Here is a 27,912-nt window from a genome sequence, read left to right on the forward strand (position 1 = left end):
AAAGATTTAGCACAGCTATTTATTTTGTGGGTCTCGCAGCCTTCTTGTCACATACAAACTAGTAAGTGGGTATAAAGCAGCAAGTTAATCCCTCTGTCATACGTTTCTGGACAGGCTTTCAAAATAGCAGAGACCTCAGTAGCTTCCCAGAGAGAACAATGGAAAATCTCCACTATATTCCTGTTGGGAATAATGGGTACTACGCTGTGCTGAGCACTTGCAAAACTCCTGCCATTTCATTTAAATGCTTAAATGGGAACTGAGCTTTATGGAAAATATGGTCCTTCCTAGTCGACTTTTACTTAAGGGCCACACTTGCCAAAGCAGCCTCTGAAATGGCACTGACAGATTTCCAGGTCTATGTTTCTACATGCACAGATATCGGGTTGGAGCTTCAGCTAGTGTAAATCAACCTAACTGCATTGACTTCAGTGGAGCTGTGCCACTTTACATCAGCTGAGGATCTGGCCCTTGCATCTTTGCACACAAACTGGATTGGGGAAGGGGAAACCTTGTGGTTGAGGCACAAGACTGGGGCTCAGGACAATTGGGCTGTAGTTCCCTGATCTGCTGAAGACTCCCTGTGTGACCTTTAGGAAGCCACTTGAGATCACATCTTAAACCTGTCGAATACCTTGAATTCACATTGAATTCAATGGGAGTTGCAGGTGCTCAGCACCTTTCAGGATTTGACCCATTACTTATCAGGGCTTCATTTTCCTTACTGTAAAACAGGGATAACACTGACTGACCTCATGGGGGGACTGAGAGACTTAAATGAGTTAATGTTTGTAGAGTGCATTGAGATGATCAGCTGGAAGGCGGCTGAAAAAATGTCAGCTGTTATGATGTGACTGCTCCGATCAGGGGGCAACATACAGAACTGTTTGATTTTCATGTGTAAATGCAGTCTGCACACACAAGTCCAGGTGTTTGCATGCACACACACAAAAACGTAGAGGTGAAAATGTACGGATACAATTTTAGGGTTTGTCTGAAGGTCTTTTGAAAAACTTCATCCTGAACAGTTGCTCTCAGTTTGAGATGAGCCTGAATTGGGGGAAGGGGTGTGGAGTGGAAAGTTCTAACCCACCCAGACTTTGGGACAAGTTGGCTTTGGTTCTGAACTGCTAGCCTCACTCCGTGACTCATCTTCAGTCCTCATATTCTATCTCTTTATTACTAACATAGAATCACAGGGTGGGGTGCAGGGCTTTACAATCCCTGTCCGACCTGGCACATCAACCATAAGGAGCTGCAGGCTAATTTGGCTAGGTACTACAGCAGAAAGGAAACAGAATGAGCCTTCTTATACACCATTTAGCATTATCATGGGAATTCTCAGCAACCTGTCCACATGGAAAGATGCCTAACTTAGGAGGTGTTGGGTGTGCAGCCAGAGCAGTGACATGACCATCCCTTTATCGTCTTAAGACCTCAGTGCTTTTCAGCACATAAACGTCTGGTCCTATGCGTTCAGGGTGGGATTTTCCAAGGAGTCTAAAGGGTCTAGATGTCCAAACCCCAGTGAAAGCCAGTAAGATCTGGGCTCCTAATTCCATTACACGCCTTTGAAAATTCCAGCCTCAGCAGCTGGCTGTATTCACCTAAACTGGGGTAAAGATTGCTCAGGATCCAGCAGGATAAGAAAAATGAGTTCTGTCTTCAAATACTAACTCTAAAAAGTTAACTCTAAAGATCCATGGGGGAAAGTGAAGTTTCTATGAATACTTTTCATGTACAGAGGCCTTTCATCTTTGGATCTCAACAGCGAGATAATTGCCCTCTTCCCTGCAAGCAGGTAAATATTTTATAGTGGGCAAAACCATGGCACGGAACGTGGAATTGACTTGCCTGAGATTACACTGTGAATCAGTGACAAAATGTGGAACAGCACCCAGGTGTCCTCCTATCCCTTCTGCTACTTCAGCGTGTTACGTGAGTGTAACTGAAAGCTGGCTTTGGCTCACTGAGCACGCTCCTTCGAGAGACATATCGTGCTCAAGGCACCAGGAACAGCCTAACTGTTTATTATGCATAACTTGTGATTGTTATTACCATGTACTGGAAGGTTTCATCTCACATTACTATAGTGGGGTTTCCCATGTGACGCAATTACAGACAAATTCAGTATTTCTCATTCCCCTGACCCCTTCCACATTCAGCCACTCGCCAACCCTTTCTGGATGTGTTCCCAGAATCCTTTGAACTGGTTCCCATGCCTAATCAATGGAGGTAGCTGGGGTATCAGGGAAAGATGGTTTAAGAGATGCTTTTGAGGTCTGAGCAGGACCCAGTTGCAGCCAATAGGGCAAACCTGTTTCAGGAATGGAGCTGGTTCATGAACTGCTCAGGTGAGCAAACATTGTACTTCTTTCTCTTCTCTCACCTTCTCTTCTCTTGACCAAACTTTTATACTGAAGAAGTGCGTTAGAAGTGGGAAGCCTGAAGACTGAATTCACTTCAGGTGATTTAATCTATCACTTGTCACCAACACTGGGCAGGGGAACCTGCAAGTCCTCAGTCTGTCCCTGGAGCACCTGCCTTGGCAATCATCATAGGCCCATGGAAATAACTTAAGACATTTCTATTTCTCAATATTTGGGGAGGTACTATAGTGTCGGAGACCATGTTGGGGAAAGAGATGCAAGCCAGCTCTTTAACATAAACATAATGAAATTCAATTGGTGGACTGGAACTAGATGAATTTAGATTAGCAATAAGGTGCACTTGTTTAAATGAGTGTTAAATGAACCACTGGGCTAATTTATCTAGGGACGTGGTGGGCGCTCCATTGCTTGAAGGCTTTAAATCAAGCCTGGATGTCTTTCTAAAAGACGTACAATCTATGGCTTGGGTTATGGCGGAGGTCAAACTAGATGCTCATCGTGATCCCTTCTAGCCTTAAAAATCTGACCATGTAAGCAGTAATGCAGGTAGACAGGCAGGCTGAGAGGGTGAATGAAAGGGGACATGAAGAAACAAGAGGGGAGGTTGAAATGCAAATAGCAAGTTACCACTTTTCTGTGCCTCAGGACGCAGGGGTTTGTTGGGCCCTGTAGACTCCATACCTGCTGTTTTCTGTTTTATGAGCTCTTAAAAAGCCTTCTTGGATTTTTCTTAAGCAAAACATACCTGGTAAATCGAGGTGAACCTTTGCAACTGTTTATTCAATTTGTGACTGATAACTTTCCTTGGAGTGAGTAAGAGGACAAATCTTATCTGTCCGCTCCCACTGAATAGCAGGGGACTGATAAGCACAATTTCCAAAACTGCCTTTAAAAACTTAGTGTGGATTAAAATGTGTTAGTAGAATGCTGACAAACCCTGGTCATCAGCGGGCAGGATTGAACCTGGGGCCTCTGGAGCTTATTGCATGAGTCTACAGCATAAGCTAAAGTCTGTTAGCTAAGGTTGTAGAGTAGACTCATTTTACTGCTCTCTCTTAAGTGGTCTTGGTGCCACTAGGTCAGACAGAACACCACACCCAGAAGGTGTGCGGGTTACATTAGGATAACCCTTCTCCATGCTGAGAGCATGCAAACTCAACTATACCGGCCCAGATGGGATTAACAATGCGTGGACCCTGGTATGTCGGCCTGGATACAGCAATGTACCCAAATACAATTGAATTGAATGCTTGTGCATTCAAATTACAAAACCATATATACATGTAAAGCATTGGACATTCAAATGAATATGTCTGTCACCTTATTTGTATGTGAAATCAGATGACAGGCGTTGGGTTGACTTTCTAGTTTAGAAACGCATGCTCTGTATGGCATTGTGGGATTGCCTTGGAGGACTGACTAAGACAGTCCTGTAAAGCCTAGACCATGTTGTTTCTAACCCTATTTTAACCTTGTTCAGTCAAATCAAGATCAAGACCAGCAGAGGTCAGAGATGTTTCTTTAACAGTATTTAGAATCTGGAAACTTCAGCACCAAAGTACATACCCCCACCACTACTTGAGCTAAAGGAGTAACTTTGTGAGCAAATGACAGAAGTAGGCTGTTATCCTATACATAAACCAGCCACTAGAAGAGGGCATAACCCATACTTTACAAAAATTTTACATTAACACGTTAAAAAACATGTTATTTTCATTTACGTGGTTTAAAAGCCACAGGAGCTGAATGCTCTGATTGCGGGTGTAAATCTGGCTGTAATGCCGTTGACTTCAGTGGCGTTAGTCCAGACTCATTTTGTTTAAATCAGAACAGAATTCACCTCACAGCATGGACAAGGACTGATATATTTAAACTCTGGTGAAGTGTCTCATAAATGAAATCCATTTTGCTTAATTTTATAAACACACTCACCATCTAATGGACGTTTTATTTTCTGAAAGAAACATTAGACTGAGGTGACAAAAATAACTGAGTCTTTTGACTTCTTGATCACCTCAATTTTCTTCCTAATCTATCGACAAGTTTGTTCCTCCTTATCAGATCCTAATCACCTCATGCTACTGTAACTGGCTATACTTGCTTTTACTGAAAGGTCAGTGGAGCTGTAAGGACTTTCTTAGCATACTTAAGGCAAGAAAACACACAGAAAGTTTTGACCTTGGGTGAGTGCAGTGATATGGGAAACTGAAGTATAAACAGATAGGGCACCATGGGGCAGTGCCCCGGGTATAAAAGTAGGGATGCTAGACTTCAACTCACTTCTTCTGCAGTGCCCAACGTGTATAGGAGCTGGTTGGTGGAGAAACCAGGCACTATGAAGTGGCTCATCCTGGCCCTGGTTTTCCTCCAGCTCTCAGAGGGGCTGGTGAGGTGAGTATCTCAGCTTAGAGGCTACGGTGGTGATTGTGGTCAGAGTAGCTCACTAGCCAGCTAGATAGCTGGAGCAATGCACAAGTATGTGGCAAGGCCATACCTGGCTTTATCACTAGCAGAGTAGGTCGTGTTAGAACTCACCCTCGAAGAGCCGCGGTAACTAATACTATGTTAAATGCTCAGTGGAGTCAAGGACATTGCAACAGCTAGTCATGCTTAACCCTAGGGCAAACTCTACAATTAACCATCAGCAGCTGACATGCTGCTAAACACAACAGTCCCTGTCTATAGTGAGTGCTAGTCCAGGGCTAACCTTTAATTGCCACAGCTTCTCAAGCCCAGTGAGTGGCAACATAATTAGCTGTGGGGGGATCCAAGTTTAGGGAACAGCATCATGGTTGGGTCCTTAGATGAGCAAATGCTTGAAGGATGAGCAATTTCCCTGCTGAGTCCCTGGCTTCTTCTCTTCATTCTGTGCAGACTGACTCTCAAGAAAGGCAAGACTATCCGAGAGGTAATGAAGGAGAAAGGAGTGCTGGTGGACTATCTGAAGCACCACAAACCCGATCCAGCCAGCAAGTACCATTTCAATGAGTACAATGTTGCTTTTGAACCAATGGCGTATATGGATGTGAGTAATGGTCTTTCTTTCTTTCTTTCTTTCTTTCTTTCTTTCTTTCTTTCTTTCTTTCTTTCTTTCTTTCTTTCTTTCTTTCTCTCTTTCTTTCTTTCTTTCTACCAACACAAATCACTCTCTGTTCATCTCTCTTCCATGGATCCTGTCACCACAGGATACATTATATTTAAGGGACATGGCTTGTCCCATGTGCCAAAGGAAATGCCCCCAACTTGCAAGATCTTTGACGGGCTTCTCATCACATGTTGCGGTCCAAATACAAGACAGAACAAGGCTTTAAGCAAGCAAGCAGGCTGGTCTGCCTTGTCAGCTTTCCACCCTCTCTTTTATTCTTTTTCTCCTCCTGCGCATTACATACTCCAACAGATAAAAGGAATACACTGGCTTTGTTTAATATTCTTATTTACCAATTTCTATCTACCGCATTCCTTGCTCTCGGGCCTTGAGCCCAGTCCTGGGAGGCTTCCCACGGTTCATGTCCTCTGGGCGAGTTTCCAAGGTTCATGCCCTTGAGAGGAGCCGTGTGTGCACTGCTCCTACACAACACTCAGGGTGTGCCCTGAATGTTGCCAAGTGCATGAACCCTGCATGAATCCTACAATCACATTTCATGTTCATTTGGCCAAGGGGTGCGTCTGGAACTCAAATGTCCCGTTCCCTTTGTGAGCGCCCAGCCATCAGTGACCATCCTGAAGAAACAGGAAATTGATCTGATTTGGGGATTACTGTCTGTTCTCCAGAGTGTACAAGGGACCAGCGTTATTCCTGGTGTAACTCTCAAGCTGCATGGGGAGTTACACCACAGCTCAGACTGGCTCACTGTCAGAACCTCTGTTGGAATTCATATTGCAATATGCCCTTTCTAGGCATCTTACTATGGGGAGATCAGTATTGGAACCCCGCCCCAGAACTTCCTGGTTCTCTTCGACACCGGCTCATCCAACCTGTGGGTGCCCTCTACGTACTGCCAGAGCCAGGCCTGCAGTGAGTATTCCATCCCGGCTGGCTGTTAAAGAATTTTACTTCTAGGTGATTAGAGCCTGCAGTTAATGCACAGAGATACGTCCTAAGGACAGCTCGATTCCTAAGAAACTGAATTCATACTGAATTTTCATCAGTCAAGAAGCCACAGCCAACTGGATTCTGAAGGCCAATCTACATATATAATAGCCCCTATAATGAATCATGAATACCTGGCCCTTCTGTTGAGCCTTTCACCAGATGATTGCAACTCACTTTCCAGGCATCATTTAGGCCTCACAAACTCCATGGTTATTCAGGAAGTGTTACTGCCTCCAATTTACAGATGGGTAACCGGAAGGATGGAGCCAGAAATAGAACCCAGGAGTCCGGGATCCTAGCTCCCCGACTTCAGCTAGAGTTGCCAGGTGTCTGGTTTTCACTTGAAAAGGGACCCTTGTGGCTCCAGTCAGCACCGCCAACCGGGCCATTAAAAGTCTGGTTGGCGGTGCTGTGGGTCTAAGGCAGGCTTGTCCCTATGTGTCCTGGCACCCACTGCGCCCCGCCCCGAGCACTGGCTCCACACGCCCATTGGCTGGGAACCACGGACAATGGGAGCTGGGGGAGGCAGTGCCTGTGGGCGAGAGCAGCAGTCGGAGCCTCCTGGCTCCCCCGCCTAGGAGCTGGACCTGCTGGCTGCTTCCAGGGTGCAGCACAGAGCCAGGACAGGCAGGGAGCCTGCCTTAGCCCTGCTGTGTTGCTGACTGGGAGCCCCCCGAGGTAAGCCTGTGCCCCAACCCCGAGCCCCAACCTCTGCCCTAACCCCCTGTCCCAGCCCTAAGCCCTCCCCCCAAACCCGGAACCCCCTCCTGTACCCCAAACCCCTCATCCCTGGCCCCATCACAGAGACTGCACCCCTCATCCCAAAGCCCTCCCCGCCACACACCCCAACCCCCTGCCTCAACCTGCAGCCCCCTCCTGCATGACAAAATCCCTCGGCCCCACCCCCCAGCCTGGAGCCCCCTCCTGCATCCCAAACCCTCATTCCTAGAGCCCACACCCCAGCCGGAGCCCTCATCCCCTCCTGCACCCTAACTCCCTGCCCCAGCCCAGAGCCCCCTCCCACACCCTGAACCCCTCATTTCTGGCCCCACCCCAGAGCCTGCACCCCCAGTTAGAGCCCTCACCCCCTCCTGCACCCCAACCCTCTGCCCCAGCCCAGTGAAAGTGAGTGAGGGTGGAGGAGAGCGAGCCATCAAGGGAAGGGGAATGTAGTGAAGGGGGGCGGGGCCTCTGAGCAGGGGCGGGGCCTCTGAGCAGGGGCGGGGCTAGGCTGTTTGGTTTTGTGCGATTAGAAAGTTGGCAACCCTAACTTCGGCCCTTCAGAGCTGGGACTCAAACCCAGGACTCTGGTTTCCCACTCCCATCCGCTAACTCTGAGACCACAGAATATGTGAATACATATTTATATGGAAAGCAAGATGGGGGGACAACTAGTGGTAAAATTGCATTGTATTTCTAGGCAACCATGCAAGATTCAACCCCAGCCATTCCTCCACCTACTCATCCAACGGGCAGACCTTCTCCTTGCAGTATGGCAGTGGCAGTCTCACGGGGTTTTTCGGCTATGACACCATGACAGTAAGTGTTGTCAGTCTAGTGATAACTAACAATCATTCGGATCTTTCTGGCCAAAACCTACCGACACAGAGCCCTGGGGTGACACTCTGCCACAAATCCCTAGGGCCTGCCTCCCCTCTCACAATGGAGTTGTTCTGAGTGAGAGGAGAACCAGGCCCTGGGGCAGATTGTGGCTACTAATCCAAGGCCTTTCGCGGTCCCTTAGTACTGGTGTGAGTCACCGCTGAGGAAGCTTCCCTTCACCTTTAGGGCTGTGGTAGCTGCTCAGCTCCCTGTGCCCCCACCCCCCACTCGTGGAAAGGGTGACAAGGAGACCCTTGAATGGCATCAGTGATGCCACTCGGCCATATGACAGCCATGAAGCATTCTACCTCTCCATACCTCAGAGGTTGTATCAGTGGGACAAGGTGGGTGAGGTGAGATCTGGTATTAGATCAACTTCTGTTGGTGAGAGAGACAAGCTTTCAGCCTACCCAAGGCTCTTGTGTAGCTCGGAAGCATGTCTCTCTCACCAACAGAAGTTGGTCCAGTAAAAGCTATTCCCTCCCCTACCAGGTCTCTCTCATATTCTGGGACTGACATGGCTACACCACCGCTGCAAACAGGCTTAGTGACACTTTCCCGCCCTCTCCTTAGCTCCAGAACATCGCCGTCACCAACCAGGAGTTCGGTCTGAGTGAAAACGAGCCTGGCACCAACTTCATTTATGCTCATTTTGATGGCATTCTGGGTATGGCTTACCCTAGCCTGGCGGTAGGAGGCGCTACCACGGCTTTGCAAGGGATGCTGCAGAAAAACCTGCTTTCTCAGCCAATCTTCAGTTTCTATCTGAGCAGGTAATGGAGCAATGGATCCATCCATCGATCCTATTATTTATTTCAGTGCCACGAAATAAAGGCAGTCCAGGCCCCAAAGAGCTCACACTGGCTCCTCTCTCTGTGTTTTCTCACGTCTCTCTCCCGGCTTTATCTTTGCTTTTCTTTATCTTTCTTTCCCCCTCTATTTCTCTCTGCCTCAGCTATCCACGCTCTCTGTGTGTCTCCTTTCTCTTCTCACTGGTAACATAATCAGCTGTAGAAATTCTAGCCGAGGACGCCATCACTTTTGATAGGTTTCAGAGTAGCAGCCATGTTAGTCTCTATTTGCAAAAAGAAAAGGAGTACTTGTGGCACCTTAGAGACTAACAAATTTATTTGAGCATAAGCTTTCGTGAGCTACAGCTCACTTCATCGGATGCATTCAGTGGAAAATCACTTTTGATGTAACCACTGTCGGTTGCGTGGCCCGTGTGGTGCTCCCTTCCTTGCACTCCACTGGTCTTGGCTGTATTGTGTTGTGAATGTAGGTAATGTCAAGAGCCAGAGGGACACACTTCCTTTGTTTGCGTGTTTACATTTAATTTACCTTGAGTTAAAACCCCAACCCTCACCCTGTGTTAACTGTCGATCTGTCTCAGACCCATGTGCTTTGTTGAGAAACCAAAGACAATCAAGAAGGGGCTTTTCTGTATGCTGACAAATCCTCATCACAAGGCAGGGAATGATGTTCTTGTCTTTTTAAGTCTGGAGAGCTACTGAAAGTCTCTAATCCTGCCGGATATACAGTGTCTTTGGTAGATCATTTAGAGATTACTGTGTGTAGCTGATACTTTCCCTTTGTGCTCACAGCCAGCCAAGCTCTCAGTACGGTGGGGAGGTCGTTTTTGGAGGAGTAGACAGCAGATTTTATTCCGGACAGATCCACTGGGCTCCTGTCACTCAAGAGCTGTACTGGCAGATCGGCATTGATGAGTGAGTTGAGTTTTCGATCCCTGATTTTGAAATCATTCATTGTCTGTAGTGGGCTTCTGCAATTGAACATGTGGGGCCATATCGCTGGGTCTGACCCTTGCACGCAGCTCAGGAGGGGGCTTTATCATCCTCACTATAAAATGCATTGATGCCCCCATGAGCAAGGAAAACTCATGGCTCTAGGGGTTCAAAATAAGGACCTGAATTCTGCCCTTATTTTGACTCATACTTCCCCCAGAGAGCTCAGTGGGATTGCAGGGGTGCAACACAAGGCATAACTTGGCCCAAGAGCTAGCCCTGGAGCCTGGCTTCCTCGCAGGTAGGCAATGCTGAGTAAGGATCCTTAAGCCATTCGTTTATACGGGGAGCCTCGCACACTTGGCTCAATGTACAGCAAAGAGAGTGCATACCACGTTTTCACCGTGAGCCCTGCTGCATTTATCTCCTCCTTAGGTTCGTTATCGGTGGACAGGCAACGGGCTGGTGCAGCCAGGGCTGTCAGGCCATCGTGGACACCGGAACCTCCCTCCTCACCATCCCACAGCAGTTCATGAACTACTTCCTGCAGGGTGTCGGTGCTCAGGAGAATGAGTACGGCGAGGTAGGTGAAGCAGCTGCACTCCAGAGTCGCTGATGATATCTCTATGCCAGTGGTTCTCAACCCATGGTCCACGGGCTGCTGGCAGCTCAATCAGCACACAACTGTGGCCCTTGTGACGTCCTCAGGGTCATAGAGGTAGCATATATATTGTGTGGATGATACCTACATAGCACACAGAGAGCTGTGTATGCGGCCCACAATGGTAAAGAGGTTGAGAACCACTGCTCTATGCTCATGGAATGCCAGGAATTGAGAAGCACGGCACAGTGGGCCTGGTGAGGCTGAGTACGGCCCCCTAGGGCTTATGAGAGCCTGGGTGGAGGAAGGAATGAGGCTGATAATCAGCTTTTCTATCTGCTGAAAGTGCCGAGTGGACTGCGGAGGCCGGGGAACCTCCTCATGGTCAGTGCTACAGCATCCCTCCCAGAGTCCCAGCTCTCTGCTGGTACAGGAAGTTCATGTGACCCTGCCTTTCCTTTCACAGTATGTGGTTGACTGCAGCCGTGTCCAGAGCTTGCCCACCATTTCCTTCACCATCAATGGAGTTTCATTTCCTCTGCCTCCCTCGGCCTACATCCTCAGCGTACGTATTATGGGTTTGGAAGGGATGAGCTCCTCTGACGTCTCTTTATAATCTGATCGGCAGAGAGGAGAGCCAGGATTCTTAGCCAGTAGTGGGACTGTGTGGAAATATTTCTGATGATATGATATCATACAGTGCAGTGCACTGCAGTGCCACATAGCTAATCACTAGGAGAGGGAGAAAAATTAGCAGACACAGGCAAAAGAGAAAAGGGATGTTTCCAGCTGAGACTGGGCTTGAGATGGAGAGTCAGTGAAGAGCAGACACAAAGAGATAGTTCCAGACTACAGGACTCGGGGCTGCAAAGAATCATGACAGGTGGAACAGAAGAGTAAGAATAACAGATTTCTTTGCACCCGATCCTCCGCTGGTGTAAACTGGTATAGCTGCATGGACTGCAATAGAGACGCTGACTCCTTGTTTATATAAAATAGACATTTGTGGACAGTTCAGATAAAGCAATGGTGAGTGTGGTATAAATACCTAGATTGAGAGATACTTGCACTTTTGCCAACCGCAAGCATATAAAGATCATGTGTGAGGCTGTAAATATAATGAAATGCACTTACAAATCCTGAGATCTTTAAACCAATACATATTGGGTGCTTTTTATTTGCCTTTGAATTCTGAGCCTTTAAGTCACATTTGCTTCACTTTTTCAAGCTTTTCTTTGCAATCAAGAGAACTAGAAATGTACTTTAGAAAAAAAAAAGCTTAGACTCTCATGCTTTCTCCAGATTCCAGCAGCTGGGGCTTTAAAATCCCCCACCCATATTGAGAGAGTTAGTTAGTTACAGTGCTAGATGGCTGCAAGGATGGATACGAGTGGCCAGGTTGTATGAATAGCTAGAGAGGAGGCTGATGCTACGCAAACAGTGGGTATAAAGAAGGCAGAAGTTTGAGATCTTCTCTCCTTGTGTGTTTGGAGTATGTGAAGCCCCTTGTAGGCGCTGTGGCAATATAATAAATAAATAACTTGTCAGGCTGGCAGCAACAAGCCTGTGGCGCATTTTACAGATGAGGGGGGCAGCTTTGAGCTGGCTCCTGCAACGAAGGGGGTGTCAGCAGAGCTGTATGGGCCTGGGGACGCTGCAGTCCCGTTTTTCTTCTCCTTACCCATTGTGTAACGGCCCAGCCTGTCACTTGCATTCTCATAATCCCCACAGAGGGCGCTGAAGTAGGGGGGTGTTTACACGGGTTGGATGTAATTTGTTCAGTTTCCCATCCACCTTGTGCTCATGATGCCCCAACCCTTCTGAGTCTCACTCATCATGTCCTACCTCCTTGGTTCACAGAACAATGGCTACTGCTCCGTTGGGGTTATGCCCACATACCTGCCCTCCCAGAACGGGCAGCCCCTCTGGATCCTGGGAGACGTCTTCCTCAGGCGGTACTACTCCGTCTACGACATGGGCAACAACAGGATCGGTTTTGCCACCGTTGCTTAGACATCCTGACCATCACTTGAGCTGGGCTGGGCAGCTTGTCTGTTTTTTCCACATGCTTCTGTTCCTTTCAGTTCCTGTGGACGGATTCTTCTGAACTAACCTTCCTCTGGGCTCTCTTTTTCTTTCTTTCAATCAGTAATAATAACCTTTGCTGCAATAAATTGTTAAAATCAATGTATACCTCGAAGTCTGTCTTGATGTTCCTGCCCAGGGGGTGCGAGAGAGCAACACCTATTGCTCCAATGCTCAGGGTCTACCTGTAATGGTCCTGCAAGGTCAGATAACAGCAACCAAGCTGACACCCAGCACCTGCCACAAAGAGTTTGGGGGAGGTTATTGGGGTCTCTATAGCTTCAGTCTCTCCATGATGCAAGCTCCCCTTCCTTTCCCTTTCATGCTCTGCCTCAATGTACCATCTTCTCCCCACCCCGTGGCTCTTTGCCACCCTGTTGTCTGGAGGAAGGAGACTCTGCTGCCAGGGTCTTATCAGGAGGCCAGTGAAGAGTACAGAAACCTTTGCTTTGCTATCACAGATCAGTGATCACTTCGCTGAGGCAGCAGTGTGACGCACAGAATTGCTTTAAGACCCCCTGCAAACAGCAAAGTGTTTAAGCCCATGCTAAAGTCCCACTGAGGTCCATGTTCACGCCTGGGCTTAAATACATAGCAGAATTGGGACCTCAATGCAGAATTGAGCTGCAAACAGCTTGCACAGCCTCCTCGAACACCTGAGCAGTCGCTGATTGTTCACTAGCCTACGGGAGTGTCTGTTGATTTTTCACAAATACACAGGAATAATCACGAGCTGTTCCTGAACATTTCACTAACTGTGCCCAAATATTCGAGTGCACGCATGAATGTTTTCATGAATCATTCGTGTATATTTGCAAATAAATTGGAGAGCAGAGCGGGGCAGAGCTTCATGACTTGACTCTGGATTCGAACGTTCCCCAAGGTTTGGAGGTATTGGAATCTATCCCAACCTGCAACCCCACATCTAGATGTTGCAATGTCCAGATTTTGTCCTATAGAACAAATGGAGAAGGTGGTAGTTGTAGGCAATGCCTTATGTAAGGTGACATCAGTGCTGCTATATTGCCATCTAGCGGTCTAACTGATACTCTAGCAGTAAGAGAGACAAGGTGGGTGAGGAATTATCTTTTTATTGGACCAACTTCTGTTGATGAGAGAGTAAAAAATATCCCCCCGCTCCTTGTCATTGTAATATCCTGGGACCAACAAGGCTGCAACAACACCGCATACAACCTAGTGGCTGACGAGAAGTGATCCGGACAGCAAAGACTGCAATACCAACCTGGGGAAGCTGCAGACAGTTGCAGTGAGATCTGGCCCTATAATCATAGCAATATTTAGGGGAAAGATAAGACAAAAATTCCTTTAATTTCACTGGGGTATGACACAAACTGAATCAGGTGACCAGAAATCCAACACCTGATGCTTCACATGATGGGGAACTCTTCCACACTGCTCTCGGCCAGGGTTACACGTGGAAGGAGGAACGTCCTTCCAGCGCCCTGCAGTGATCAGTTTAAAATGAGATCTTATCTGCATAATGATACACATTAATATTGGTCATAAAAGTAGCCCAGCCTTTAAAAAAAAATCTAACCACTGGTATTTGACTCTATTACCTCCTATGGCATGGAGTTCCAGAGGCCAACTACACACTATAGACCAGATTTCATAGTCAAAGAATCAAAAGTCTGGGAAGGAACCATCAGTTCATGTTGTCTGACCTCCTATATAGCACAGACCACCATAGGGTGACCAGATGCCCTGCTATTAGGTGCTTTGTCTTATATAGGACCCTGTTACCCTCTGCCCAATTTTTCACACTTGCAAGCTGGTCACCCTAGGCTAGCGGTTCTCAAACTTCATTGCATCGTGACCCCACCCCCTTCTGACAATAAGATTACTACACGACCCCCAGGAGCGGGGACCAAAGACCGAGTCCGCCCGAGCCCCACCACTCCGGGCATGGAGGGGGGGCAAAACTGAAGCCCAAGGGGGCACGTAACCTTAGCCCTGGGCATTGGAACTTGGGCTCGAGACTTGCTGGGGCCCAGGGCCAACACCAGCCTTGGCGATCCCATTAAAATGGGGTCCTGACCCACAGTTTGAGAACCCCTGTGCCAGGCCACCAACACCACCCACCCACTGAAATTAGACCACACGTGCTGCAGGTAGGGAACAGGGGGGACTGAGGTGCGCCTGTGTCCGAGGCTCTGCAACGGCAGGGAAACGATTTGAAAGAGCTCAGCACCCACTTAGACACCTAATAAAATACTCAGGCCAGGGCTACACTACAGACCTATATCAATATAAGAGCAGCCGCCAGCCTGTGTCTCTGCCCCCCAAGGCACGCCGCTGCTGGTGGGACCCAGGAGCGGGGGCTCCGGTCCGGCCTCCTGACGCCTTCCCGGGGCCTGCAGACACGCTCTGCGGGGAGAGGAGGCCCTGCCCTGGCTGGGAGGCAGTGGGGAGCCCCAGGAAGGTCACAGGCAGCAAGGAGCCGGACAGGGAGGGCTTTTCCAGCACAGTTCCCACTGCTACTGTCCCAGCCTTAGCGGCCACCGTGCTCTGCCCAGGCTTGCTCAGTGTGTGCACCCGGCTCCTGGCCGACCACAGCCAGGCTGCCCCCACACCAGGTCCCTCCTGCTCTGGGTGACAGGCTACCCTCGCTGCCGCCTGGGCTTTGTCCCCGAGGAAGCAACCATGTACAGCACCACTCCTCCTGTTGCCTCTGGCCTGAGGCTTGCAGCTTTGGGGGGGCAACGCCTCGCCCCACCCCAAACTATGCCCATGCCGCCACTGCTCCGTGCCTGCCTGAGGCTACTCCACCCATGTTAAAAAGTGGACGGGCATGGCCCTCCCGCTTTTAAAAGTGTGGGGAGCCATAGCCTACCGGCCTCCCTGGTTCTGGCCCCCCTGACCCCCAGGGTGTGAGGGGGCCCAAATGTTCCCAGGGCCCCAATAAATCTTAATCTGCCTCTGGTGACAGGAGAAGCTCTCCTGCTGACATAGCGCTATCTACACGGAGCTTAGGTCGGGATAACTACGTCGCTCAGAGGTGTGGATTTTTCACGCCCCTAAGAGACGTAGTTATAACAAAGCAGGGCTGTAGTGGAGACCAGACTCCAGTATGAAGAAATGTCCCAGAAATATTTCCCTGTTTGTCTCATCTCTATTGATTACTATTTAGTGTCAGAGGGGTAGCTGTGTTAGTCTGTAGCCACAAAAACAACGAGGAGTCTGGTGGCACCTGAAAGGCTAACAAATAAAACAGACTTTAAGTTGCCACCAGACTCCTCATTGTTGTTATTAAGTATTATTATTATTATTTTATTTCATACTGCGGTCGCACCTAGGAGCCCCGGTCTCAGATCCAGCCCCCCCCTCCCCCGGACTGTGCTCGGTGCTGTACGAACCCCGAACAACGAGAGGCCTAAATACCTCTTTAAACTTTCCCCGTATAAATCAATCTGGGGTGGGGGGGGGAATATAGTAACAATGAAACATTTAAAAGAAAAGTGGTGTGTGTGTGTGTGTGCGCGTGTGTGTGTGTGGAATGAAATAAATAATTAACAAGTCAGGCCTCTATGCTGCGTGGTGGGAGGGAAGAAAAAAATGCCAGGGGACAAGGACAAAACTACAAGTCCCAGCATGCAACGGGCGCGGGGGGTTTGCTCTGGGAGGGCAACCCCCACCCCAGCCGGCCCCGCGGGGGAGAACTACACGCCCCGGCATGCCCCGCGGCCGCGGGGTGGGGGGAAAACTACACGCCCCGGCATGCCCCGCGGCGGCGGAGTGCTGCCCTCTTTTGGGTGCCGCGAGGAAGCGGGCGAGAAGGTGCCTGACAGCGGGAGGGGGGAGCGCTGCCCGCCCGGGGTCCCAGGGGTGACGAGCCCGGCCGGAGGCGCAGCGCGGGCGGCGCGGGGCGGGCGGCAGCGGCTGGAGCGGCCCCCCCCGGGGGAGCGGCCGGGTGCCCGGCCAGGCGCGCGGGGCCGCCGGGACTTGGAGCAAGTTGGGGAAAGTCTGCGGCGGGCGCTGACCTTCACGGGAGGGTAAGTGCGGCTGGGGGGGGGGGGGCGGCTGCGGGAGCAACACAGCCCGGGTGGGGGCGGGGGGGGGCGAACGCAGCTGGGGCGGGGGGGACGCTGCCCCCCCCCCCCGAGTGGGGCTGGAGAGCGGCCCTGGAGCTAGTGGCGGACCCACAGCCGGCAGGGGGGCTCCCTGCTCGGGGAGGGGGCGCAGCCGGTGGGGGGGGGGGTTCCCGGGTGCGGGGGGGCGCATGGGTCTGGAGCCGCTCAGGGGGAGCGGGGGCAGGCTGCACTCCGGGACCAGCCCCAGGCACGAATGGGCAGATGGGGGGGGGCGCGCACACTGGACCCGGTACCAGAACCAGGGGCTGGGAGCTGAGCGCAGCCGGGGGGGGGGCGTTACCCCTTTTCCCCAGCACACCCCATGGCTGTGGGAGCGGGGAAAGCAGGAGGGGTGTGTATGTGTGTGTGTGGGGGGGGTGTCTGCTTTCGCAGCCGCGCACAAAGCCGATTAAAAGTGAGTCTCCTGCATCTTATGTAACTGGTTACGGTGGGAAGCCAGCGCTGGTGCGCGCGCGCCGGGCCGGGCCGGGCCGGGCCAGCCGAGCTTTGTGCTTGTTCCTTTCGCCCTCTGGAAATAACTCCCCGGGGCTTTCTTTAAAGAAAGACTCAACTTTGGAAAGTCCTGCCCGGTGCTTGAAACCAGCTCGCGAAGTCCTGCAGGGAGGAGCTTCCAGCTGTGATTGATCCTGGCCAGTGTTTGGGACATATTGGGTGGCCAGCTCCCTCGGGGGGGGGGTTGGCGTGTGATGGCAAGTGGGGCGTTTAGACTGAATCATGACTCCATACTGAGCGCGCATCGGAGAGCCCGGCTGGCAGCGGGCGCAGGATGGGTGCAGCACGGTGTGCCTTGAACGCACTCTGCAGCCACGGCCTGTGCTTTGTTATTTACTATCTAAGGACCGAGCGCGGGCGTTTGGTGCTGCAGGCTCGACATCAGATCTTTCTAATCCGAGGCCCTGATCCTGCCCTTGTATCTGGGAGGAGGTGAGCGGTGCCCGTGCAGATCCCGTTTCAAGATTAGAACCTTTAACACACGCCGCAAACCAGAGCCAAGGGGCTGTATTAGAGCTGTTTTTTAAACCTGTGAGTTCATTATTAATAGCATTCCTAATCCTAATTTAGCACTGCTATTACACTACTGTTTTATTCAGACTGTGGTAGCTGCAGGCACTTTCCGGGCACAAAGGAAGATACACTGTCAGCCTTAATCTGCCTGCAGTTTTAACATGTTTTCAAAACATGTTGCAAACCTTAACTAGCTAGTACTCACCAACCCCTTCTGAAGTAGAAGGCCCCAGTCCTGCTTTGGGATCCATTAGTGTGAGCCCCTTTGCTTGTACTAAGAAAAGGAGTACTTGTGGCACCTTAGAGACTTAACAAATTTATAAGCTTCCGATGCATCCGATGAAGTGAGCTGTAGCTTGCGAAAGTTTATGCTCAAATAAATTTGTTCGTCTCTAAGGTGCCACAAGTCCTCCTTTTCTTTTTGAGAATACAGACTAACATGGCTGCTACTCTGAAACCTTTGCTTGTACTGATTGTCATTGACTTCAAGGGTTGTTAATCCCCATTTTATTGGTGGGGAAACTGAGGCAGGGAATCCATACTTGCTGTTGCTCTGCATCTTGCCATTTACAACAGTGTAGAGTGGATGTAAAATGCTGCCCTTTTGATTTGGTGTGGTTTTCATATCCATGATGCGCTGGTGTAAATGACTCCACAAATTACAGGTCAGCCGTGAGTTGGGCCCAGGTCACTCGATAAGCAATTCATTGTGTTAGTGTCAGGGATAAAACGCAGGGATGCCTGGCTTCCAGTCTTGCGCTCTTAGCGGTGAGAATGCACTGTGCCAAATTCAGATTGGGTGCAACTACAGCCTCTGATTAATTCATTGTAAAGCAGGAAGGATTGCAACAACCCTCCGGCATGTTTCCTGATTCCACTGAACCTCGGCAAGTCAGATGATGGGGAAATTTCCCTTTAAAAAAATGTGGTTTTTTATTATTGTTTCTTTTAAAATGCAACAGATTCTTCATGTGACCAGGGGGCTTCTCCTTGAATTGTTTGCAATGATTTTGGGTTGCTTCTTGCCTTTCTGAGGGCCTGGAGACTTTATTGAAGAGAGTTGAACAGATGGTAGATGATTAGCTTTTTTGCCTTTTAATTTCCTCTGCCTTGTTTGTTTGACTTCATGCCACAAGGCTCCTGTTCTTGGGGGCTTGGAATGGGGATGCATGGAAAGATCCCTGCTCAGTGCTTCTCTTTGCACTTCTTGTTTATGGTTGCTGGATCTACACCTAAACATGATGCGTGTGCGCGCGCGCGCGCTCTCTCTCTCTCAGGTGGGTGGATCTAGGAAATAGCAGTAGTGGCTTGCTTTATTTCCAGAGCATTTGCCTCTCAGATTCAAAGACAATTAGAACAGGACCACTAAGGCCCGGATCCTGCAATCAGATCCGTGTGGGCTGGACTTCCATGCTTAGGGCTCTGGCTGAGTGGATCCAACTGCAGGATCAGGGACTTACTGGTCAACTGATTACTTGTACGTATGTAGAGTTCATGTCGGTGAAAGGGGCTGGATTGACAGCCCTGCAGGCTAACCACAGAGCAGGCAGCAGGGGAAAGCCCTATACTTGTAGGGCTATGGAGTGACCATTGTTGAAAGCGCTTTAGGTTTTGGGAATAATCCAATTGGACAGCAGAAACCATGTGACTTAGGTGACCAATCGTGCAGGACCAAAAGCAAACGATGAATCCCAAGTGCTTGAAGCAGTAGTCAGGGCGCAATCCTTAGCAAGCGGTTCAGTGACGTGTTTAGTGGTGAATAATCTGCAAATGCAAAAAGGGGCTGAGCTCTTGCAATGAATTGTTAAAAACATAAGAACGATGAGACTGGGTCAGACCAATGGTCCATCAAGCCCATAGTCTGTCTTCTGACAGTGGCCAGTGCCAGATGCGTAGAGGGAATGAACAGAACAGGACAATTTGTCGAGTGATCCATCCCATCGTCCAGTTCCAGCTTCACGCAGTCGGAGCAGAGACAACCAGAGCATGGGGTTGCACCCCTGACCATCTTGGCTAATAGCCATTGATAGACCTATCCTCCATAAACTTATCTAATTCTTTTTTGAACCCGGTTATACTTTTAGCTTTCACAACATCCTCTGGCAATGAGTTCCACAGGTTGTGTGCTGTGTGAATAACTATTTCTTTGTTTGTTTTAAATCTGCTGCCTATTAATTTCACTGAGTGACCCCTAGTTCTCGTGTTACGTGAAGGGGTAAATAACACTCCATGCCATTCATGGTTTTATAGATCTCTGTCCCGTTCCCCCTTAGTTATCTCTTTTGTAAGATGGAGAGTCCCAGTCCTTTTTAATCTCTCATCGTATGGAAGTTGGCCCATAGACCTAATCGCTTTTGTTGCCCTTTTCTGTGCTTTTTCCAATTCTAACATATCTTTTTTTGAGATGGGGTCCCCATATCTGCATGCTGTATTCAAACTGTGGGCATGCCATGGGTTTATATAGAGGCATTATGATATTTTCTGTTTTATTATCTCTCCCTTTCCTAATGGTTCCTAATATTCTGTTAGCATTTTTGAGTTCTGCTGCACATTGAGCGAATGTTTTCAGAGAACTATCCACGTTGATTCCAAAATCTTTCTTGAGTGATAACAGCTAATTTACACCCCATCATTTTGTATGGATAGCTGGGATTGTGTTTTCCAAAGTGCATCACTTTGCATTTATCAACATTGAATTTTATCTGCCATTTTGTTGCCCAGTCCTCCTCTTTTGTGAGATCCCTTTGTCACTCTTCACAGTCAGCTTTTTGAACTTATCCTGGGTAATTTTGTATTATCTGCACACTTTGTCATCTCACTGTTCACCACTTTTTCCGGATCATTTTATGATTATGTTGAACAGCACTGGTCCCAGTACAGATCCTTTGGGGACCCTGCTATTTACCTCACTCCACTGTGAAAACTGACCATTTATTCCTACCCTTTGTTTCCTGTCTGTAAGGACCTTCCCTCTTATCCCATGACTGCTCTCTTAGCTTAAGAGCCTTTGGTGAGGGACTTTGTCAAAGGCTTTCGGAAAGCCAAAGTACACTATATCCACTTAATCACCCTCCTCCACATGGTTGTTGACCACCTCAAAGAATTCTGATAAATTGGTGAGGCATGAAGAAAAGGAGTACTTGTGGCACCTTAGAGACTAACCAATTTATTTGAGCATAAGCTTGACTGAGGCATGATTTCCCTTTACAAAAGCCGTGTTGACTCTTCCCCAACATATTGCGTTCATTCATGCGCCTGATTGTTCACTACAAATGGCTTGCCCATCTCTAGTGCATGTACTCAAGGAACTTGTTGCATTTATACCTCTCTCTGTATTCTCACGCAGAAATGTATGTGTGGATCTTTCTACTCTATTATTATTATTTAATTGTAGTACAGAAAAGACATTCTCTGCCCCAGAGAGTTCCTCCTCTCCAATCATCCCATGATGATTGCTGTGGTATCTGAACATTGTCACTGCTGCTTGAGCTCTTTCTGTAGAGGCTCCTGCTGTATTAGGGATCAGTGTGTGTGCTGTGGGCCAGTCACCTTGTGAGAGGGTGAGCAAAAGGGCAGCAGGTCAGCTTGTGTGTCTATAGACACACAACTGCAAAGTGAACACTCTAACATCAGGGGTATTTGCAGAGGAGGTCAGGGATGTTTTCAAAGGGACACGGAGCTTGCCTGATTCCAGGGTTTGCCCTTATCAGTAGGAAATTGCGCCAAGGTGTGGCTCGTGGGACAGCGTGAGTCCAGTTTCCGGGCGCTTTGTTTGAAGCCTCCGTTTTTCGATCCAGAGCAGCAGGTCCACTGCGCACGTGTCCCAGCGATTGAAATCAGGCTCCGTCTCCTACCCTGCGATGAGCTTTGCAAAGCTGGCCAGGGGAGACAGCAAACTCTCTGAAACGCTGTCTGGAAAGGGAAGAGAGAGCCCTGCATTTCCTAGGAACTGAAGTGATTAGTCATAGTGTGTGTGTTTGGGGGTGGAGGTCAGCCACAGGGCTTGGAGGATGTAATGGTAAAGCCTGACCTGCACCGGCAGCAAAACCTATTGTATAATTTAAGACCGAGAGGCTGTGGGACTTCCCCAGCGGGTTGAAGGGCCACTCCTGTAAGGGCCCTTCTGCTTCCCCTGCAACCTTTCCCCACCTGCCGAGAAGTACCCTGCTGGGGCTCAGCCTGGGAAACCCGGTGCTCTCCTGTCATGGCTTTGGCTGTGGCATGTGTTGGTTGACCTCTTATCTCGTGGCATGACCGTGTGTGATGTGCTGGGAAGCTCTGTGCAGCGTTGTGGTGCCTTGGCCTGGCTCGTTGAGTCATGTGGTGTGATGCCAGCCCTGGGCTGTGCGTGGTGCTGGGGGTGCCCTGAGAGTTAAGATGCATTCAGCTCTTTGCGGATCTCTGGAGCGCTGGCTCAGCATGGCTTTCCCAGGGGTTTGGTTATTGCTTTAATGACATGATTAGCTGAGGTTTATAGCGTCTCTCAGCACCTGACAGGGGGGCTCTGGAGAGGAGCCTAGGTGGTGAACTGCAGACTGATGTGATCTCTTATTTCTTGTAAGCTAATTCAGTCCTAGTGAAAGTTGCAGGAATGACAGACCTGGAGAACAACCACTTCTAGTTCAGAGTATGGCCCGGGCCGTGGCAGGGCAAGCTTCTCCATCATGATGCATCAACTGGCTTTTAAGGGGGCCCCTAGAGAGCATGGCCTATTTTGTTGTTTTCCCTGCTGACGAGGCCAGGTACAGGGGTGGAACAAACTCCCACAAGAACAAAGGACGGTCACAGACCTCACCATCTTCCCCTTCCACTGCAAGACGCGTTTCTTCAGCCTGCTTTCTCTGATGTGAACACAAAGCAGGGCACAGGTTTAAAAAAGCTAATCCTTCCCCAAAACAAAACTCTCCACTCTAGGCACAGTTCTCCCCATTGGGTAAGGATGAGAGAGTGAGCGAACCACACCTGTTAGTCGTGTCATTTAATGCCCTGCTGGAAGGCGCCCACACACTGCCGTGAGGAGGGCAATAAAGGAACCTGTTTGGAATAGAATTGGGAGGGGGCCCGCAAGGCACTGGACTGACACCACCAAACTCATTCCCTCTCAGGGCCATCCAACTCCCCCTTTCCATCAATGTCTGTGTTGCTAGCTCTTGGTCACTTTCTCCTTGTTTCCGTCCAGAGATACGGCTTATTTGTAAACCCTCTCCCTCACCCCCCGAGATTAGCTGAGGGGCAAAGGCCTCCATTAAACACAGAAAACTAGGGTGAGTCTGACTTTCTTCATATAGATTTCCTTCAGCAACGCTGACAATCCAGATTTTGGTCTATCTTGGTGCTTATATGGCCAACGTTTGGATAGCATCTGAGTGCTCCCCAAGTGTGTTTAGAAATAGCACTGAAAATCTTCCTTCTTCCCTCCTGGCCTGTGGGAGAAATAGCCTGATTAATTGTGTGTCTGAAAGTGGGTGTGTGGCATGTTCATGTGGTTGTGTTGTGGCTGTCTTTGGGTGTGTGTGAGATGTGTGCATGAGATGATTGCTAAGAGGAAGCTGAGTCTTGGAGCCGAGTTTTGCATTTAGTTCTGAGCACGGTGAGGCCTGTGTGTCTAATCTCACTGTTCTATATTATCTATATACTGTGGTAGTACCTAGGAGCCTGAGTCATTGCTGAATCCAGATGCAACAAGAAGATGGTCCCTGCCTCAAAGAGCTTACAGTAAAGTATAAGGCAAGAGACGACAGGTGGATACAGACAGACAGAGAGATTGGGGGAGTGCAAGGAATGAGGCAGTGAGTTCCACAGTCTAGGTTAATCTCTTGTGAAAGTTCTGTCTCCTGCGTTCATGAGCCTGTTGGTCAATCGTTGCATTGTTCTGATGGGATGTAGCCATTCTGGGCAGTGGGGATTCCAGAGAGAAAGAGACGACCTCTCAGGTACTCAGGACCAATCCAGCTGGAGTTCTCCACCAGTAATTTTTTTGGCCTCTTAGACTTAACAGCTCTCAGGCTTTTGATACCCTGCAACATGCTGCTGATAATTCATCAAAGGGTTCCCACAGAAATTGCCCCTCGAGAACCTACGTCTGCTCCCCCAGAAATTGAAAATCAATGGGAGTTTTGATATTGAGGGGCCAAGTCCTTAGTCTTTAACAAACCCCCTGTCCTGGATAAGTGTGTTTCCCAGACAGGAGGCATCAGGGACTGGAGCATCCATCCCTTTTTTTCCTCACTTAACCAATAATGCTTTCTCATATTCGAGAAAGGAGGCAGTACCAGTTGGCAGAAAGAGTCTGTTGAGGGCACTTGCTGGCATTGATCCTGAGGAGGATCTGGATTATACTGGTTGGAGAGAATGTGGGCAATTGGAAGTCATGTCAGTGGGAGTGAAGACTCTAGGGTATCCTGGCCTATTCTTAATGCAGAGGCTTCCTTGTCATGGGTATATGAGCCCCAAGGGTAAGTTTTCTGTGGGTGGGGTGATCTAGCTGTATCCAGAGGGCAGAGATCTACTGTAATGTTTGTTATTGTTACACATATTTATTGTGGCAGCACCTAGAGGGAAAAGGGTGGGAGAGGAAACAGAGGGGAAGTGACCTGTTGGAGATCAGACAGCAGGTTATTGGCAGAATTGGGGGTAGAGCCTCGCTCTCCTCAGTCCCAGTTCGGTGCCTGAGCCACTAGCCGATGCTGCCTGTCAATGATACTGGTTACTTCATTATTTCAAGTCTGGCAAGGTGTCAGGAACTGTGATTTTTTTTTTTCCATGGCAGGACACCTCTCTTTGTTGCACTCCCCAAAAATGCAAGGCTGGCTGGAGAAAGCATGGGATTGTGTTTTCCTGGGTCTGATTCATGCTGGCTCAGGGTCACTGTTTTCGGTCAGGGCCTGCCATGGCGCTGTATTTGCTTTTGGAAATTTACAAGGAAATTTATAGCTGCAGAAGCTGATATACTCCGTGTTTTACAATATTGTAAAAGAGTGCATGGTTTGAGGATTGGAGCACATCTAGCATAGTACTGCATCGCTGCTGGGCTATGCAGCAGGCAAGCAGACGTGCCAGGGTACCAGCTCTTGAAGCTGTGGATGGTGTAGTTAGACAACACAATTGTCCCTGTACTCATGGTCGATATTGGTAAAGCACACTATGTCGGGGAGGGGAGAACCTAGGCTTGCATGAGCAACTGGATTTCTCTTGTGCCAGCTGTGGACAGTCCGCTCAGATCATAGTTTAAGCCTGGTGTCATGTTGGGGGAAACAACATGGTTTCAGTGGAAGCCCAAGACTGGATGAATATGGAGACTGCATTTCCCCATGGTGACAACAAGAGATGGCTCTGTTGCAGTTGGGGCCTCTCTGAATGGCGCACCAGCCTCTGGAAGGCAATAGATGCCTACAGGGCTCTGTGCCAGCATGGAAAACCACGGTACCCCAACCATACCGTATTAGCACCTTCTAGGTTAGGATTGTGTTGCATCAGCATGGAGAAGCTTGTTAGCACTTCTTCCCACTTTTGGAAATCACCAGAAGGCAATTCCCACTGCCTTGTCCCACTTCCCAGTTGGCTGATGGCTGTTTCCCAGGAAATGTTTCTGGTGAGCCATGTAGTGACTGAGAGGAAGATGAAAGCTGGAGGGGGCCATGCTAGAGACTCCAAATTTGCTGTTCTTATTTTAATAGCAGGACATGCTTTCTGAAGTGCAGAAAGAGACGTTTGGGCTTTAATGTGCTGGAAGACAAAGGGATTTTTTTTTCCTGATGTATCACAGTGACAGGAAGTATGAGTTAGCTTTTTTTCTCCATGTATCTCCCTCAGCAAGATCCCCGGAAGATCCCCTGTGATTTATAATAATGTCATGCCTCTGCCTCCTGACAGATTTTGAGGCCTTGCAGGTTTCCTTTTGGAGGAGAAATCAGTGAGACAGAGACAGGGCATTTTCATAATGTGACTTGTTTATTTACATATACACACACACTAGTCTGGGAACCCAGGTGGTCACAAACGGCATAAAGGCAATCCCTTCTTTCAGAAATCTCAGACCAAACACCTATGTTCTGTTCTCCAGAAGTAACCCTGCACTGAGAATTAACTCTAGAAAGAGAGAGATCAAGGCAGAGACCAATCCTCCTTGCTGTTTGCAACAGCTCCCTCCAGGTAATTTGCCTCAAAAAGCTAGTACAAATATAGCATATCTTCAAAGACACTGCACCCACACTAAGAACCCCCCACACCACGTTACACAGTTTTACATTGCCATCTGCTGAGTGCCCCATAGCAACGATATCTCAAGTTTATATAGCGCCCGTCTCCTTGAAAAATGCCAAAGTTCTTTACAAACTTCTTTGAATTTTTTGCATTTCAACATTGCTTTTGCTGATGTAAACAAGTAATGCACCTATAGATAGTACATTATAAAGAAAGAAAAATGCCACACAATTTCCCTGTGAATAGAGGAAGAGAGAGAGAAAGAACCACATGTGATAGATGTTAGTCATATTGCTTAGTGCATGTCTGGGAAGCACTTGTATTATGGTGTTGATAATTATGCTAATTAAGTGCTCGTATTATGGCGATGACTGCCCGTACAAGAAGTTCAGTAGAATGTAACTTCAGAAAAGTTTAAGAGAATTTAGCATTGGCCACAGGTGCTGAATTGACTCCTGAATTCTTTTCCAGATTCTGTCATTAACTTGCTCTGTTTCTAACTACAAGACCATTAGAAATAAGGCATGCATTTTTAATGATGGTGGTGATTCACAATTGGAACAAATTAGTGGTGAGTCTCCATTTCTTGGTGTCTTCAGATCCAGACCGGATGCTTTTCTGGAAGATATGCTTTAGTCAGACACACATTCTTTGAAGCCAGCCAGAGATTATGGGTCTACTACAGGAGTGAGTGGGCAAGGTTCTGTGGCCTGCAATGTCCAGGAAGTCAGATGGATGATCATGATGGTCCCTTCTGACCTTAAAGTCTATGAGCCTGTGATACAGAAGTGTAATTCTGTGGCCTGTGTTATACCGGAGGTCAGATTAGGTGATCACAAATGCCTTCTGATTTTAAAAAAAAAAAATCTGTGAATCTAGACTATAGTCCAGCCTTGAAATATATTTTGGGGAGGCCTTCATAGGCTGGGTAGGTTAACTCCAGGATAGTGCTCCTCCTTCTCTGTTCTGTCAGTGCCTCGGTTTTCTTTAGTGGGATAATAATACCATCTAAATAAGGATGGTAATACTTAACTGCATCCCAGGGAACGTGTGAGATTTCATTACTATTTTTAAAGTGACTTGTGGATCTTGGCTAAAAGTTATTCTCGAGGTATTATTATTTATTATCAGCTTTCATCATATATATGATTAACAAGGGCGAAATCCAGCAGGTTTTGGGGGGTTATTAGATATGCTTACGCTTTAACTCAGGTTATGTAGTATAAAGCCTTACTTTTATGGACTTTAATGGTGTAGCAAACTTGGCACGAGGCTTTGGAGTGATTTTATTTTGTTTTAATTTTGGAAGCAAAACACCTGGTGTAGTAATTCAGTGATTTGTGGTGGTTTTCCCCTTTTTTAAAAGCTTTTATTTAAAATACATACTTAAGAAATTCGAACAATTTAGGGCCAAATGCAGTGCTGGTGCAATGCCTACGGACATTGCTGTGGTCCCATGGTTGTAATGGAGAACTGCATGTAGACGCCCAGGATTTAAAGAGACTTTGCCAGGGTAGCGTGTCCAATAGAAGAAGAAAGGTGGGCTCAAACCTAATGGAAATGCTCATGAAATGGATTTCATTGCATTTCTCTGCATCTCTCTATCCATGCCTTTCAAATGTCCCTCGTCTTGGGTCTTGTCTACATGGGAACATTGCACTGGTTTAACTTAAATTGGTTTTTAAACTACTATAATTAAACTGGTGTGAATGCCCTGGTTGATGGTCTTGTTTTGGTTTGAGTGGCTGAGCCTGATTTGTCTGAAACCTATTCCCAGTTGATGGAAGCGAAACTGAAAAATGCCACTTTTTTATTGGAATAAGCGTATTCACACAGGGGTGTGACCAATTGAACTAAATTATTATTTTTTGTACTGCGGGAGCAGCTGGGAGTCTGAGTCTGGAACCCAGCTCCCATTGTTCTAGGCACTGCACGGACACAGAACAAAAAGACAGCCCCTGCCCCAAAGATCTTACAGTCTAATCTGTTTAAGTTCATACCTTAAATTAAGCTGATGCAACTTTCTTGTCTAGATAAATCCCAAGACCCAGGGTCACTAATGTTTCATGCAGATTAA

General features: G+C 48.4%; 2 protein-coding genes across 2 annotated transcripts in view; both read left to right on the forward strand.

Annotated features, from left to right (window-relative positions):
* Window positions 1–4,725: 4,725 nt before the first annotated feature.
* Window positions 4,726–12,500, forward strand: LOC102941576 (gastricsin). The gene is made up of 9 exons (XM_007065141.3): window positions 4,726–4,781; window positions 5,265–5,415; window positions 6,288–6,405; window positions 7,904–8,022; window positions 8,659–8,858; window positions 9,690–9,812; window positions 10,266–10,413; window positions 10,898–10,996; window positions 12,292–12,500. Exons 1-9 carry the CDS (start codon window positions 4,726–4,728, stop codon window positions 12,442–12,444), a joined length of 1,167 nt encoding a protein of 388 aa, XP_007065203.2. The 3' UTR covers window positions 12,445–12,500.
* A 3,799-nt stretch (window positions 12,501–16,299) lies between these two features.
* TFEB (transcription factor EB) overlaps window positions 16,300–27,912 on the forward strand; it is a 53,700-nt gene continuing 42,087 nt past the window's right edge. The window contains exon 1 of the mRNA XM_037885027.2: window positions 16,300–16,529. The gene's annotated coding sequence lies outside the window, so the exon portion shown is untranslated. The remainder of the gene's footprint in view (window positions 16,530–27,912) is intronic.

This window comes from Chelonia mydas, chromosome 21 (assembly GCF_015237465.2).
Source record: "Chelonia mydas isolate rCheMyd1 chromosome 21, rCheMyd1.pri.v2, whole genome shotgun sequence".
NCBI classification, from domain to species: domain Eukaryota; kingdom Metazoa; phylum Chordata; order Testudines; family Cheloniidae; genus Chelonia; species Chelonia mydas.

Coding starts and splice junctions, on each gene's coding strand:
- LOC102941576 (XM_007065141.3), top strand. CDS start 4,726: ATGAAGTGGCTCATCCTGGCCCTGGTTTTCCTCCAGCTCTCAGAGGGG. Junction 8,859..9,689: donor TTCAGTTTCTATCTGAGCAG/GTAATGGAGCAA, acceptor TTGTGCTCACAG/CCAGCCAAGCTCTCAGTACG. Junction 10,414..10,897: donor AGGAGAATGAGTACGGCGAG/GTAGGTGAAGCA, acceptor TTCCTTTCACAG/TATGTGGTTGACTGCAGCCG.